The following is a 17,154-nucleotide window of genomic DNA, read 5'->3' as shown; positions in this document are numbered from 1 at the left end:
CTCAGTGATCTAAGCAGGGTCCCTAAGACATTGACATTCTTGTCAGCACGTCCTATTAGCTTCCTTTTTCTTTCATGACACTCATCTGTGATGTCCTGGCTGCCTACACTCACTCCAAGACCCTAACTTGCTGGGGGTCCATAACATGGGAAGTTTCCCTTTCCAATTGCACAGATTTTTTTTTACTGCATTCCTGGGACTTGTGCTCAGAGGCAGCCTTTAGGCCTATTAACCCAGAAAATACAGTGCCCTACACCCCCACCACGACCTCTGAGTTGTTATCTAGGACTTCATTGTAGGGAGGCTTTCCGTTCCACCCTCCACTCCCAGAAGACTTTCAGGCAACCTGGAGTGTCCTAACCTTAGCAATGCTGATCATTTTGGACCACATAGCTCTGTGAGGTTCAGAGCATTACACCAGGCTTAGTAGCATCCCTTTATTAATATACCTTTCCTTTGCCATGAGTAGCATGAGCTGTTTCTTTATCATCATTAGCAAAAACTCCCTCTTGACTAACCCCAAGAGCCCCTCTGATCTAACACCTGGGCTCTGATAATAAAGCCTGGAAAGAGCCTCGAAGGCTTTCTGCCTTCCCTGGAAGCAATGAATGCCTTGTCCTCTCCCCTGAAGCCATTTGAGTAAACAGGCAAAGCAAACAGAGAAATTAGATGCATGAGGAATATGGATATATGAAAAACATTATCCCAAATGCTACCTTCTCTCAGAATGTGCACTGGCGGTCACCTCTTCTGACTATGCTGCATTTTTTCTGAGTAACACTCCAAATAAATGACATGATAGGCCTCTTTTAAAATACTGACTGCATCTTACACAATACCGATCTAGTGCTGCTGTACTAGACATTGCACTGGCCAGACTGCCAGTTACCATTTACTTCTCACAACTCCACCAGCTTTATTGTTTTCCCACTTGGATTTTCCTGAAATCACAGCTGGATAACAAGAGCTTTCTACAGGTAATGTAACTCAGAAGGTGATTGCTGAGGGCATAAATAAACCTGGAGAAACCAAGACGGTGCTATAGCCAACAAGGGCTCAATTCCACTTAGCCTCCTGAGAACTGGTCAGACGTGAGACATTTGCTGGTTCAGTGACACCCCACCCCCCATGTCCCACGGGGTCCTGAAGAAGGAAGTTCTTCCAGAAAAGCCCAGAAAGTAGGCTTCAGCTGCAGCCAGCGGAGAGAGCAGAGGTAGCCAGCCAAGTCCAAACACAGACAGGGCTAAAATCAGATCAAAGGTGGGTACATAAGTCAAGGTGAGAGACGTCTCTACTACCATGATCCTGTTTTACAGAAAATAAAGCCTGTCCAAGGTCACAGGCTTGTCAGTGGTAGAGCCAGCTTGGGTCAGAGCTAAGGCCCTGATCTCGGTGGTTGACTCAGGAAGGGCACACCGGAAGGCGCTGCTGTCTTGAGCAGCTCTACTGCAGAAGGGCGGCCCATCCAGCTGAACTGGCAGTCGACATTTCTTCAAATGCTGCACTTTCTCTTTGGGAATTAATTTTTTTTCTGTTACAGGAAGAGAGAGGTACCGATAGTGTACCAGGAGGGGAAAACATAGCCCACGCACCTTTTTATTGAGTTCATAAACTGCTTTTTAATTTTTATTAAAACATTCTTCAGAGTATAGAAATACACGTGGAAATATCTTGTTAGAATTAAACCATCTTGGAACATACATAAGAAATATATCCGTCCAAATTCTGCTTCATCAGAATTTATTAAGCTGTACATATACATTATCAGACAACACAAAAAGGCTACATTTGACAGATTCTTCTAAAGCACACAGACTTTTCTGACAGATTCTTTGTTCTCCTGATAAAGGCTATAAAGACTATGAAGGCTGTGAAAGACAAGCTGGAAAGGTAGCGGCACTAACCAGCAGAGCCAGGAGCCACAGATGGCATGCGCACAGGAGAGGGTGGGTCTGGAGAGCGGGTGCCAGTCCCATTTCTGCTGTGAGCAGACAACACTACGAGGTGACACACAGAGGAGGAGGCACTCCCTCTACAGGCACAAGACACCACACTCAAGGGGAAAGAGGAAAAGGAAACTCTTCCCATGGCTGAGCCTCCTTCCAAGGCTCAAGGGCCAGTGTGCAGTAAGGCAGGCCTGTTTGGAAGTTTGCCACTGAGGATGCCCACCTTCTTCCCTCCAAACTTGCCCAAGGCAGCAGATTGGCTCCACCAAGTGCCACTCTTAAGAACAGAACAGGGGCCGGGAGGTTGGCCTACTGGTAGAGTGCTTGCCTCGCATGGATGAAGACCCGGGTTCAATTCCTCAGTACCTCGAAGTGGTGCTGTGGTTCAAGCGGTAGAGCTCTAGCCTTGAGAAAACCCAGGACAGCTCTCAGGCCCTGAGTTCAAGCCCCAGGACTGGCAAAAAAAAAAAAAAAAAACAACAACAAAAACAAACCAGAACAAACCCCCCTAAGAAGAGGAGTAGGGAAGACTGGCACTTGATCTTCCCTCCTGAAATGAAGAGCTGGGTTAGAATTCAGCCTTACAGGACAATCACAAAGTAGACTAAGAGACCCCACCCCCAAGTGACCAAAGATCCTGCCTCCCTCTTTGCCTCTTCTGCCCACTCTGGCTCCTACTGAAGTATGCTCCTACTGAAGGAAGAAATAAAGTGTTCACTGGACTAGGTGTGCCATTGGCATTTTATAATGGTAATTCTTCCCACTTGGCTCATCTGTCTGCTGGAACCGCAGTCATAAAACACATTGAAAAGGAGGCTGACAGTCATCTTTGCCAGGGTTTTCCCAGTCTCTATGGAAGAATCAATCTTTGTGTTTTTATTATAATTAATAAAAGGGTTACATGATATTTGCCAGATAGAAGGTGCATTAATTCACATATACATATATATTTTTTTAAACTAAGTAGAATTCAGGTTTGAATTCAGGACCTCATGTTTGCAAGGTAGGCACTTTACTACTGAGCCATATCTCCATACCTAGAATCATTTTTTTGTCAGTTCTTGGGCTTGAACTCAGGACCTGGGTGCTGTCCCCAAGCCTCTTTGTGCTCTACCACTTGAACCAAAACGCCACTTCGGGCTTTTTTTCCAAGTAGTTTATTGGAAATGAGATTCATGGACTTTCCTGCCTGGCTGGCTTTGAACCACGATCCTCAGATCTCAGCCTCCTGAGTAGCTAGGATTACAAGTATAAGCCACTGGCATCCAGCTAGAATCATGGCTGTTTTTGTTGTTGCTGTCAGTCACGGTGCTTGAACCAAGGCCCAGGCACTGTCCCTGAGCTCTTTCGCTCAGGGCTAGCGCTCTACCACTCTGAGCCAGAGTTCTACTTCGTTTTCTGAAGCTTAACTGGAAATAAGCATGTCCAAGACTTTCCAGCCCAGGCCAGCTTTGAACTGCAATCCCTAGATCTGAACATCTTGAGCATGGAAGCTTACAGGTATGAGCCATCAGCACCTGGCTTGATATCATCTTTTCTTTTATCTTTTTTTTTTTAAGCCGCTCTAGGGCTTGAACACCATCTTTGAGTTTTCTCGAGGCTTGAGCTCTACCACTTGAGCCACAGCACCGCTTCCAGCCTTTTTTATGTATGCGATACCGAGGAATGGAACTCGGGTCTTCATGCATGCTAGGCAAGCACTCTACCATTAGGCCAAATTCCTGGCAGCCAGAATCATCTTTTCTAATCAAATATTTTTTAGCTTGTTTGCTTGATATTTCCAAAGGACCCAGTTTATTCTATCCTAACTTTGCATTCTCAAGGTGTTCTTAAGAGAATTTCCCGTATACTTTTCGCTACACTTTATTCTGAGGATGACTCTGCCCCTTCCATGGAGAACCAGGTGGGAAAGAAAGGCTGGGAGCCCTGGGTAGTTCTTTTCTCAGCTTCTCACTCATTTACTGGGAGAACAATGAAAGCTCTCAGGACTTTCCAGCCAACCCTGCAGGGCACCAGGAAAATGGTGGATTTGAGAGTTAAGATAAGCAGTGATAAAGGCCTCCTTCAGCTTCAGCCCTTGGGCATATGAACAGGGGTGGAGAGTTAGTCTTTAGTTAAATCTTAGAGAAAGGGAAGAGCAGGGTGGGGAGGAGGCAATGGTGCTTTTCAGGAAGCCATGGGGAGTGCTCTTACCCCCTTCTCCATGAGCCAGCACTTCCAGCACTGTATGTTACCCGCATAGTGTCTTATTTATGGCCAGCGCACACTGTAATCATTTAGACATTTTAAGGATGTCCCACTCCCTTTGAGCTCTCAGACCCTCTTCTACCTGGGGGTTCTCTGCTGAGCCCAGGGAAATGAGGAATCCCCCAAAATGCACAAGGAAGTACCCACCCAGGACCTGTTCCAAGGGCCACACCCCCAAGGAATCCAGATGTTACCCAGGATGAAGATCACCATGATAAATGCCATAGGCTCCTCTGTAGAGGGGGCCTCTGATTTGACACCGCTTTTCCTTCCATTCAGAAGCTCTGGCCCACGACAATGGGTTGCAGTGAGAGAGCACACAGCTCAGATGCCAGCACGAAGGGACTTAGGAATCCACCTTTGGGAAAACGCTCACTTTGTTGTGCCTGCTCATCTTCCGCTCCACCCTGCCAACCCTGGGCATCTTGGTCTGGATCAACTCTTCGGGGGTATTGCCCAAGGGAGGGAGCAGCCTCTTCCTGCTGTTGCGGGTCTCTGAGAGCCACTGAGGGGGCAGCTCGAAAGGCCCAAACCCGAACTGCAGTGAATACTTGTCTGAAAAGGTCTCCGGCTCTTCAGGGGTGGCTGGGGCCCCCTGGGATCTGGAGTCCACAGAGCCCAGGAGTGGGGGTGCGGGGGGTACACCGTGTGGCCCCGATTCTCCTCCCAGGCAGGAGGGCAGCACCTCCTTAGCCTGCACGTCTCCTGGGCCAAGGAATTTGGCTTCGCTCTCTTCGTCGTCGTCCGTGGGCTTGAAGATCTGCTGCTGGCCGATGTGGAACATCTCGAGGAGCTGGCTGCCAGAGCGCAGGCTGGGCTCCAGGCTGGCCTCGGGCACCCCAGCCCCAATACTGACCACGTTCCGGCGACTGTAGCGGTGGTGCAGCTGCACCAGGGTCCCCACCAAGCACTTGCGGACAGCTTTGTTCACGGTGAGAAAGAGCACAGGGTTGGCGAGCAGAGAGACTTTGGGCAGCCAGATGGCTGTGAGCAGCAAGAAGACGGACGTGTGGGGCTCGTGGAGCAGAGTCTGGTAGACGACCAGGGTGGCGTAGGGCACGCTGCACAGGCTGAACACCAGGACCATGGAGAGCAGGGTGGCGTGGAGCTGGGCCTCGCGCTGGGAGGCGTAGGGGATGGAGACGCTGCTCTGCGGGGTCCGCAGCGCTGCTATGACCACCTTCTTCTTCTGGCTGGCACTCAGCGCCCGGCGGATGAGGAGGAGGAGGAGGAAGACCACAGCCACAGGCACAATGACCGTGGTCACGTTGTAGACGAGCACGTACACCAGGTGGCCCAAGGAGTTGCTCCAGACCTCCGTGCAGGTGGACATGGCATAGATGTCAGCCACGTTGGTGACTGCAAACACGGGGACGCTGGCCACCACCGCGTGGGCCCAGGTGTACATCACCAGCTCCCGGGACTTGGCATCAGATATCTTTCTCTCCAGAGGATAGAGGACCGAGTAATACCTACACAGAACACACACAGCATTGACCTCGCAGAGAAATACACTCGTTAGCTAGGAGACCAAGTGACCAGAAGCAGGCAAGAGGGAGAGATGCCCCAGTGCTTTTAGTCAGCCTAAGAGGGAGCCACTGACACGATGCAGGAATTCAGACCTTAGCTTGTAAGGACTCGGCCCTAAACTGGGAAGCATCACTGAACCAAACACTAAAAGAAAACAAGAACTTTTGCAAAGAGTCAAGCCCCAGCTTCATGTAATGCTCGAGGCTCTCAGGATCAGGGAAAAAAACTGCAGTTCGTAGCTAGCCTTATAATCACTGCCATCGGGTTGAAATCGCAGAGCGCCCTTTCATTTCTGTATTTCAATTTAAGAGTTTTACACTCACTATGGAAGCTTGAGAGACATTTTCAAAGCTGGTGGCACAAAGAAAGTCTACACTCAGATCCAAAGCAGACCCATGCTGCAGCCTTTGCACTAGATTATGCATTATTAGGATTTAAAGCTCTATAAGGTCTGGGGAGGTGTGACTCGAGTGTTAGGGCCTGGCAAGTGCAAGGCTCTGAGCTCAAACTCTATGCCACCAAATCATCTTTTTATAAAACCCGAGGAAGCAGCTAGGTGACCGTGGTTCACACCTCTAATCCTAGCTACTCAGGAGGTGAGACATTCGGATTATGGTTCAAAGCCAGCTGAAGCAAGAAAGTCTGTGACAGTGTTTCCAATTAATTACCATCAAAGCTAGAAGTGGAGGTGGGGCTCAAGGGGTACAGTGCTAGCCCTGCGCAAAAAAAGTTCAGGGACAAAGCCTGTGAGTTCAAGTCCTACTACAGGCACACACACCACAAAAGGACAACTTCTATGACCACAGGAGGGTCAAACTGCATAGAGAACCTCCATAACCTAGACTTCCAAATCCTGAACGATGGCAAGAACTAAGGCATGCTATTCACTCCAAATGAATTCCAAAGTCATTCGTGAGAGTCATACCAAAAGGAACAATCTTTTAAACATAACAGGGGCTGGGGAAGCCATTCATCAGGACAACATGAACTTTTAGAAATGAACCCTTCAGAAGAATTCTCAGGTTAGCTGGGAGGGTTCAACCGAGCCATTCAGTTATCTGTTTAAAAAACAGGCAATTCATGTCTTTGTTCTTTCAGAAATGTTTTCGTCTTGTACCAAGGAGCCTTAATTGCAGAGCTAACAATCAGATGAGCAATCTACCCTGAATTACACACAAATACGAATTTCATCCAAGCTGAAACAACACCATGACCCAGTAGCTCTGCCTCAGCATCCTCCAGTCTCTTACATCACCGCTCAACCTGTGCTTTGTGAGGCTCTCTTGGGGACATACGTTCTCTTTCTACTGACCATCAGCACGTGGCAAAACAGTACTCGGAGCATTGACTAGGCACCATCTGCCTCATGGTGCCCAGACCTTACCTGTCTAAGGCAATTGCCGGGAAGCTCAGGATAGTTACAGAGCAGAAGACTTTGTGCAAAAATTTGACGACCTTGCAGAAGTGTACGGTGTGGATCCACCAGCAACAGTGAGGGCTGGTGCTGAGGACAATGTCAAAGGGCACGCAGAACAGGCTGGCACAAATTCCCGAGCAGGCCAAGTTTTTAATGAACCTATTGGTGACAGATTTGAACACAGTTGTGCGGCATGTGGACCATAACACCATGAAGTTACCTGGTCAGATAGAAGAAAATAAGAAATAAACAAGGATGTAAATCTAAAGACCAGAAAAAGGAGAGAAAGAAAATACAGGTTAAAGCAATTCATATTTTTATTAGCATCCATTAGCTGTACAGGGTGTTTCACTTTGACATAGCCACAAATGCACAAAAGCCTTGATCAGACTTAGCCCCTATCATTCTCCTTCTCTGCTTCCCTGCTTTCTTTTCTTTTCTTTTCTTTTCCAGCCCTGGGCCTTGAACTCAGGGCCTGGACACTGCCTCTGATCTTTTTTTTTTTTTTTTTTTTGCCAGTCCTGGGCTTGAGCTCTACCCTTTCTCAAGGCTTTCCAAGGCTAGAGCTCTACCACTTGAGCTTCAGCACTACTTCTGCCTTTTTTTTCTATGTATATGGTACCAAGGAATCGAACCCCGGACTTTGTGCATGCGAGACAAGCACCCTACCACTAGGCCAAAGTCCCGGCCGCTCTCATCTTCTTTTGTTCAAGGCTAACACTCTACCACTTGAGCCACAGCACCTCATCTGGCTTTTTCTGTGTATGTGGTACTGAGGAATTGAACCCAGGGCTTCATGCATGCTAGGCAAACATGCTATCACCAAGCCACATTCCAGCCCTATTTCCCTGCTTTCTAAATCAATCACAACAAACTCCACTGATCCATTTTCATAAAAATAATTTATGTGTGTGTGCTGATCCTACAGTTTGAACTCAGAGCCTGGGTATTGTCCCTGAGCTTTTGTGCTCACAGCTCCAGTTCCAGCTTGTGTGTGTGTGTACGTGTGTGTGTGTGTGTATGTGTGTGTGCGCGCGCGCGCGTGTGTGTGTGTGTGTGTGTGTGTGTGTGTGATGGAGCTTAAACTCTGGGACTGGGCACTGTCCCTGCGCTCTTCAGCTCATGGCTCCTGCCCTACCCTTGTGCCTGGGCACTGTCCCTCAGCTCTTCAGCTCAAGTGGCCCTACCCCTTGAGTCACAGCCCCCTTCCCATTTTTCAGGGATTAACTGGAGATAAGAGTCTCACATTCTTATGGGGGGGAGGGAAATGGGGACAAAAACATGAGAAGGGGCATCAATGTGCGAGAAGTAATGCACCCACTACCTGACAAATGTTAACTGTAACCCCTCTATATACTGCCCCAACAATAAAATATTTTTTAAATGTTTTTTAAAAAGAGTCTCACATTCTTTAGTGCCCGGGCTGGCTTTGAACTGTGATCCTCAGATCTCAGACTCCTTAGTAGCTAGGATTATTGATGTAAGCCACCACAACTGGCTTTCCACTTTCAGCTTTTTGCTGGTTAGCTGGAGATAAGTGTCTCACAGACTTTCTGTAGTGAGGGGGAAGCAGTATTAAAAAGCCTGGGTTTCATGTGGAGGTTTCTTAAAGAACTGAAAATTGACCTTCCCTACGATCCCGCCATACCACTTCTGGGCATCTATCCTGAACATCATAACCCAAGATATGATAAGGACACCTGCTCGGCTATGTTCATCTCTGCACTATTCACAATAGCCAGGCGATGGAAACAATCCAGATGCCCTACTGCAGATGAATGGATACAGAAAATGTGGTATATATACACAATGGAATTCTACATAGCCAACAGACAAGATAAAATAATGGCATTCGCAGGGAAGTGGATGAATCTAGAGCAAATCATGTTGAGTGAGACAAGTCAAGACCTAAGGAACAAAAGACACATGGTATCCTTAATATGTGGCTATTAGATCCAAACAGTACAACAGCGAGGACTCAATATTTGCATACCCAATGCTATGGACATGGTACAGGAAATATAAACACAACTACGTAAACATAAAAACTTTTGACTCGGGGCCGGGAGTTTGGCCTAGTGGTAGAGTGCTTGCCTAGCATGCACAAAGACCTGGGTTCAATTACTCGGTACCACATACATAGAAAAAAACCAGAAGTGGTGCTGAGGCTCAAGTGGTAGAGCTCTAGCCTTGAGAAAGTCCAAGGACAGGGCTCAGGCCCTGAGCTCAAGCCCAGGTCTGGCAAAAAAAAACCAAAAAACAAAAAACCTTTGACTCTATAGACATAATGTTTTATTACATAGATTAATATGTATCTATGATATACAAACCCTCAGCCTAACTTTGATTATGTTCTAAAAACTAAGTGCCAGTGATTGTATATAGAGATTCCCTTCTTGAATACTTGTTTGTTAAACACATCATTTGAAATATGATATAAAAATCAATGTTAATAAATTCCTTAATTAAAAAAAGGCCTGGGCCTCAAAGTTCACATTTCCCAGGAAAGCTTAAATAGTTCTAAAAAGTATTCTTATTCTTTTTAAATCATTCTCTCCTTAACCAATGCAGACAAATGTACCAGGTACCCAGAGGTCAACACTGTCTGGAGGAAAAGTGGTCATTGCTGTTGGCAATAGAAGAATCATGGCCATCAACAAGTACCAGAGGGAAAACCAGTTTATAACCAGATAGCTGGTCCAGGGTTTTCAGTGCATCTAGCTTTTCCTCCTTGCCTAAAACTCTGGACCTTTTCCTTACTTATGAGGCATCAATTTGCTGTAATTTATGATTAGACTATCTAATATCCGCCCAACTCTGTTTAAGCTGATGGCTATTATGATGAGAAAATGATAGTTTAGCTACAATTAATTTGGTTTTCAAGCTTTTTCTTAAATGATACAGGAAGTTCAAATTAAGCATGAATTGAATTAGCAGAAGAAAGCAAGGTAGTAGGTTTATTGAAATGCATAGTGAATTTTAAGTAATTATTCTGAATGAAAAGCATCTTATAAAAGAAATGTTTATCTCCAATTTAAGCTTGAATAGTTTCTCCTTAGATTCCTCCTTTACAATAAATAATTCAGGGAAAATTTTAACAGAATTCAATTTTACAATACATAAAAATATATAGAGGGGCCGGGAGTTTGGCCTAGTGGTAGAGTGCTTGCCTAGCATGCACGAAGACACGGGTTCGATTCCTAGGTACCACATACATAGAAGAAAAAAAAAAGCTGGAAGTGGTGCTGAGGCTCAAGTGCTAGAGCTCTAGCCTTGAGAAAAATCCAAGGACAGTGCTCAGGCCCCTGAGTTCAAACCCAAGACTGGCAAATAAATAAATAAAAATATATAAAGAGGGCCGGGAGTTTGGCCTAGTGGTTAAAGTGCTTGCCTAGCATGTATGAAGACCCGGGTTCGATTCCTCGGTACCACATACATAGATAAAAGCCAGAAGTGGTGCTGAGGCTCAAGTGGTAGAGCTCTAGCCTTGAGAAAGTCCAAGGACAGTGCTCAGGCCCTGAGCTCAAGCCCAGGACTGGCAAAAAAAAAAAAAAAAAAAAAAATATATATATATATATATATATATATATATATAAAGAAACTCCAAGGACAAACAGCCTTCCCTGATGAGCCTCTGTGAGTTCCCACAGAGATTTTATTTTTTGGTTGTGGGGCTTGAACTGTGCGCCTGGTCACTGTCCCTGAGCTCTTCAGCTCAAGACTGGCACCACTTCCAGTTTTCTGGTGTTTAATTGCAGGTAAGAGTCTCATGGACTTTTTGTGCCCAGGATGGCTTTGAACCGAGATCCTCAGATCTCAGCCTTCTGAGTAACTAGGATTATAGGTGTGGGCCACTGCTGCTTGGCATCCTAAAGAGGCTTTTAAGCAAGACTACAATAAATGTACATGGGCTTTAGCAACAATGGATTCCTAAAGGTTAGGCAATTCCATACAACCATCAAGACGAAAAGCTATGCCAAGCCTGTCCCATCCCCATAGGCCCGACATTACTCCCTCCTGTCTCGCAACACACAGCAAGATACATGCAGATGCATGAGTAAGAAGAAAGGTGCAGGGTCTAAAACTGATAACTGTCCTCCTTCTTTCTTCGATAAATTGAGTCTTCTTTCCATAAAAGTCAAGTAGAATGTTTTCCTGACTTCCCAAAGTACCTTGATCTCTGAGCTCTCACATCAATCTCCCTGAAAGACTCTTAGAACAACTGGCCCTAAAGGACAACTTTTAATAACCACAGGTTCTCAAGCGTGAATAGTTTGCCCCCACCAGAAACCATGCTAAGGGCTGGTCCCCAAGGCAATGGTTTAGAGAGACACTGGCACCTTCAAGAGGTGATCAGAAGCAGGGAGAAGGAGGATGAGAGGGATAAATATAGACATAACATTTCAGGAGGGGGATACGTAGGAGGGGGAGAAGAGTGGAAGGGGTGACACCGATAAGATGCATTGGCTACATAAATTGGCATGCTGATTTGAAACCCTTTGTGCAACTATTAAAAGGTGACAAGGGGACAACACAGTCATTAGCGGGGTGGACACTTTTCTGCTGGGAAGATTGGGTGTGGCAAGTGTGAGTCCCTGTGAAACGAGCCTGGTGCCTCCCCCGTCTGCACACATGCTTCTCTTCCTATGCATCGGCTTGCTCTTCTGCTTCCCCAAGAGCGGAAGCCTATGAGGCTTCACCAGAAGCCACACAGATGCCAGTGCCCCACACCTGGACTTCCAGAGTCTACGACTTCAAGCTAAATAAGCTGCTGTATAGCCACAGCAAATGGCCTAAGAGGACAGGTACATGGAGAAAGCTTCCAGGGAAAGGAACTTTCTCTATCATCATGGAGAAAGTCACGCTTGGTTGGATGCAGGCCTAATTGACCTTGCTGGTATTAAATGGCCCCTGCCATCTCTGACACCAGACCTCATACATTCTGCATAACTCATATTACATCTAATCTAGACAGCTTATTTTTCCTATGCCATATTGTGAGGCATGTAAACTTATCAGAGCTAGACAAGGTGATACATGCCTATAATCTTAGTTCACAAACAATGGCAGGATTGTGAGTTCCAGGCCAGCCTAGACTACATAGTGAGAGCTTGTCTCAAACACTCAAAAAAAAAAAAGTCCTTAAGAAAACTCTGTCATTTCCTTCATTAACACTAACCACAGTTTTAGAATACAGTTTTAGGAACTGCTTCATAAAGACCTAAATAAGTAAGTAAATAAGTAAATAAAATGTGACATTTAATCTAACTAATGGAATCTTTGGAACTTTCACGCACTGTGTTCTGAGTCCATGTATGGCTGACGACGCCCCTCTGTCAACAAGATGAATGTTTACTATCTCCACTGCCAGCATGGTGTCAGAGCAGCGTGAGGCAAGGCACTCAGCAATGCAGCAACGCCACATTGAGCTCTGCTATCCTTAGCGAATGGACATGCATGGAATACTTATATACTCCATTCTCCTATTCCCTCTGTTTCAGAAACTATAATTATGCAGTTGGACAGGGGAAACTGGGCTGGAAATGCTTCCAAGGACCTCAGGATAATGTAATTAGAGGACTAAGAAAGGACAGAGAACTCGATCCTGCTTCTGTCTGTCCACCAGTACCCAGGAACACTGACATGAGCTGCATGAACAAGATTCTAGAAACAGAAGCCGCTTCCTCCTTATGACTTGGCAAATCTGAGACGTTCACAGTAGAGAGGGGAATTTGGGAGGGGAGGCGGGAGGGGCAGGAACGACTGGAGACAGAAGCTAGGAATGACAGTAATTCCAGCAGATTCTGGGTCACCTTCACACTACCGGGAAGATTTTTCCCTTCAGCAGACCTTCCAGGAATCCTTCCCCACTTTCTCCTGCCCCCATGAGGAAGGCCAACAGGACACGGGAGAGAGGCGCAGAGAGAATGAGGTGCAGAGAGAGCCAGAGCAGAGAGTTGGAGATGGTAGATCAGGCCAGAACCTGAGACAGAAGGCCTAGACAGGGAAGGTTCTAGAAGGAAGTGACGGTGCTAAGGTAAGAGCAAGATCAAGACTACAACATATGCCACAGTGAAAGGATGAATTGTAGAACAGATCCATGACAGTCCACGGATAAAGTAAAGAGCAAGGAAAGGAGCACCGGGATCTGGAAACAAGAGCTATATAAAATGTATACTAGATTATTTCTCATCTCTTGTTGTCCCTTGGTTATTCTCCTATTGTTATAGTATCTTACTTTGTTATCTGGTATATTGTACATTATATATGTTTATTTGAAATAGCCCGAAGGGGGCAAACAAGATGTGGGGAGGGGATGAAGGGAGGGGAATGGTAACAACAACATGAGAAAGGATATCAAAGTATGTGCAGTACTGCACCTTCTATCTGGTGAATATAATGTAACCCTTCTATTAATTACAATTAAAACATTCAAATAAAAAATAAAGAGCGTGGAACAAATATCCAGAACACCAGGAGCCAAGAACTCTCTGGAAGGAGGTAGGACAGTATAAGCAACAGAATAACTGGCATAGCAACAACACAGGGCTGGATAACTAGCCCACTCGATCTACCAGTCAAAACTTGGATAATAGTTCTCTTAAGGCAAGGTCTAAACCAACAAGATGCATTTAAGATCTCTGTTGATATGGCATGATTTTCTAAGTACTTATCATAACAAAAGGCACAAACATGGGCAGAAACAGTACCTTTTGTGAAAAGCAAATCCTAACCCTTTTCTTTCTCTTTTCCTCTTCTGCTCTCCCATATTCTACTTGATAGGTGAGAGCTAGAAAGAGAAGAAAAATACAACAAAACAGTATGGGAAAACCAGGTGTCAGTGGCTCACACCTGTAATCCTAGCTATTCTGGAGGCTGAGATCTGAGGATCAAGGTTTGACATCAACCCAGGCAGAAAAGTCTTGGTGAGATTCATCTCCAATTAATCACTCAAAAACTGAAAAGGGAGCTGTGGCTCAACGTGGTTGAACACTAGCTTTGAGCAAAAGAGCTCAGGAATAGCACCCAAGCTGAGTTCAAGCCCCAACAACAGACCAAATCCTTCCCCGCCCCCACAAAAAAGTAGAGAAAATTAGTTACATTTTTTGCCTGATTTTATATATGCATTTGCCATTGACTACTTAAAACAAGAGATTTTCTGTGCCTGAATCTTTCTTGCTCACAATGCTGAAAAGTGGGACAAAAGGTTTCTGTGTTTTGCATTATTTTCTAAGAATCAAGGATTCCAGATGATAGTAGCCACAGTGCCTGCATTTCTCTCCTAATATTAGCTAATCTAAATAACACTGAGTTATTTACCATACGACGTTCCTGCTAGTTCAAAATAAAACCAGCATGTAATGCTATTAGGCTGTATGAAACACTGAAATAAATGAGGAGATATGACCTCTCATTTTCCCATTAGAAAACAGAAGACAGGGTGACATTTCTTCCAACCTGGGAGATGGATTTCTACATCATGGGTTTGTAAAATGCAATGTGGATGAAGCAAACAAGACAGCTGAAAATCTGATCACTTTCATTAAGCCACAGTTTGCACTATTCTGTCCTGACATAATTCTCACAATGGTTTAAGTATGTAAGTATCACGGCTGAAGAGACTGTTAGCTTGACATTACCAACCAACCACATATGGAAATAAATGTAAGCATATATGCAAAGGCAAGTGACATATTGCTTTATAAACTGTTAATTTTCCAATAATGAACTTTCTGAAATTCTTCGACAGGAACAAGAAGGTAATTCACAATATCAAACAGATTTTACATATTCAAATGGACAGAAGGAACCTGTCAGATGAAAGTCAGATGAAACTAGGTAAATCCTATAGAGTGAAAAGATACTTGGCTAACTGTGAAGACTTCTGGGAAAGGCAATATCCTGTCTCCTGCATGGCAGTCTGCCTCTAAGATGGCTAATTATGTCCTCCTCTCAGTACCCATGTGCTTGTGTGGGCCTCACCCACAATGAAAGGGCCAACCTGTGCACACAGGACAAAGCAGAAACGCTGGTGAGCTTCCCAGGTTAGGCCATTGTAGGCAGTGCATGTCTGCCTTCAGCTCTTCGGTTAGTAACGTGCATGGTATGAGAGCACTGCTTGTGACCTGGGAAAATGCAGTCCAAGGAAGCAGCAGCCGTCCCAGGAAGAGGCCTAGGAAGGGAAGCAGCAGCCTCCACCCTCAGCCTTGTGAATGAGGGTGGTTCGAAGTGTGTTCCCAGGCCCCTCAGCCCCTCATGTGCCTGAATCCCAACTTTATGAGAGGAGCTAGGGACACCTCACCAAGCTGCTCCCACATCCCATCCTTGATCTACAGAAACGGAGACAACAAAATTGTGCTTCTTAAGCTGTTACACAGTGAGATCCACCCCCATACACATCTCAGAGGCTCTGCCCTACTTCTCTTATACATGGAAATGGGAATATTAACTTTACCTTCGAGGGCTGCTTACTGTGTGAAATTATGTATAAAAACTGATAAACACTTCCCCACATGGGGTGTTTCATAACTTTGACACCATGTAAGCATTGTTTCTGAACTTTCTCTCATTGACCACCATCTATGAACTAGTGAGACTCAACTGTAGGTGTCTTGCTTAAAAGAATCTACATAGTGGAGCAACCACAGAACATTCTTCAGTGGGTTAGATTTTAGTCACTCTTTTTTTTTATCTTTATTTTTTTTTGTAATTAATAAAAGGGTTACATGATATTTGCCAGATAGAAGGTGCATTAATTCATATATATTGATACCCTTTCACATTTCTTGGTCCCCATTACCTAGTCACTCTTTCTTTAAGAAAAGTAAACACAAAAACCCTTCTCTCTTAAATGTGGTTCTGTAACATCTGAAGTCAAAATACCTGTTCAAAAGATGTTTAGCATATGAAAAAAAATACCTGTTCACTCTGATTCTCAGATATGTCATAAAACTGAAACCTCTAAGGACTAATAAACCTTAAAATAAGAGTATCAATTTGACTTACAGGAAGAGCTAGCCATGTACAATTCAGAAATCAGATAGCTACTCAGCTGGCAGGGTGTGACTGTCCCTGCTAGGTAGCAGTTGGAAGACACATGAAGCCACCAACCACACTGGGCCCGTGGATGGCAGTGGGGACCCTGCCAGGGCGGCATTCACACCCACCTCATGGGAAGGTAGATGTTATGTGAGCACTACTTAACCAGACCACTAAAGGCCTGGACTCAGTCCCCAGCTGGATATTCAGAATGGCCAGCACATCCCAAGTACACACTTCCGGTTTTCCACATACTGCTTTGGCTACATCTAGTATCTCCTGCTGCTTCTTTCTGCAGGCCTCAGTCTTGACCCCTTTCATGTCCTTCTTTTTAATGTTCCCCTGCAAAAGATGGCCATACTGCATTAGCATTTTCTTAAGCCAATAATAAATTCTCATTTCATTTTTCCAGTCCTGGGGATTGAACTCAGCCTGGGCACTGTCCCTGAGCTTCTTTTGCCCAACTGCTCTACCACTTGAGCCACAGTGCTATTTCCAGCTCTTTCTGTGTATGTACTGCTGAGGAATCGAACCCAGGGCTTCAAGCATACTTGGCAAGCACTCTACCACTAAGCCACATTCCCAGCCCCAAACAACAACCTACCTACCTTCCTTTACCTTCCTTTCTCTTCCTTCCTTTCTTTCTCTTTCTTTCTTTTTCTCGCTCTTTTTACTCAGGGCTAGTGCTTTCACTTTGAGCCACAGCTCCACTTCCAAGAACTTTTTTTTTTTTGTCAGTCCGGGGCTTGAACTCAGGGCCTAAGCACTGTCCTTGGGTTTTTTCAAGGCTAGAACTCTACCCCTTGAGCCACAGCACCATTTCTGACTTTTTTCTATGTATGTGGTACCAAGGAATCAAACCTGGGTCTTCATGCATGCTAGGCAAGCACTCTACCACTAGGCCAAACTCCCAGCCCCCCAAGAACGTTTTGTGTAAACCTTACATGCAGGAAAGTACAATGAAATCTAAATTCT

General features: G+C 45.2%; 1 protein-coding gene and 1 long non-coding RNA gene across 2 annotated transcripts in view; one reads left to right on the top strand and one right to left on the bottom strand.

Annotated features, from left to right (window-relative positions):
• Positions 1-1,119: 1,119 nt before the first annotated feature.
• LOC150046656 (uncharacterized) lies at positions 1,120-7,607 on the top strand. The gene is made up of 2 exons (XR_016532623.1): positions 1,120-1,260; positions 6,822-7,607. It is a non-coding gene; the product is annotated as an uncharacterized LOC150046656 (long non-coding RNA).
• Positions 3,060-17,154, bottom strand: part of Gpr176 (G protein-coupled receptor 176) — a 44,131-nt gene continuing 30,036 nt past the window's right edge. The window contains exons 2-3 of the mRNA XM_090318622.1: positions 7,108-7,360; positions 3,060-5,665 (exon numbers count right to left, since the gene is read on the bottom strand). Coding sequence (XP_090174748.1) covers positions 4,540-5,665; positions 7,108-7,360 — 1,379 coding nt within the window. The 3' untranslated portion in view covers positions 3,060-4,539. The remainder of the gene's footprint in view (positions 5,666-7,107; positions 7,361-17,154) is intronic.

This window comes from Megascapheus bottae, chromosome 25, assembly GCF_031878675.1.
Source record: "Megascapheus bottae isolate mThoBot1 chromosome 25, mThoBot2.hap1, whole genome shotgun sequence".
NCBI lineage: Eukaryota > Metazoa > Chordata > Mammalia > Rodentia > Geomyidae > Megascapheus > Megascapheus bottae.
The sequence above is the reverse complement of the archived record's forward strand: the minus strand, read 5'-3'. Positions and strand labels throughout refer to the sequence as shown.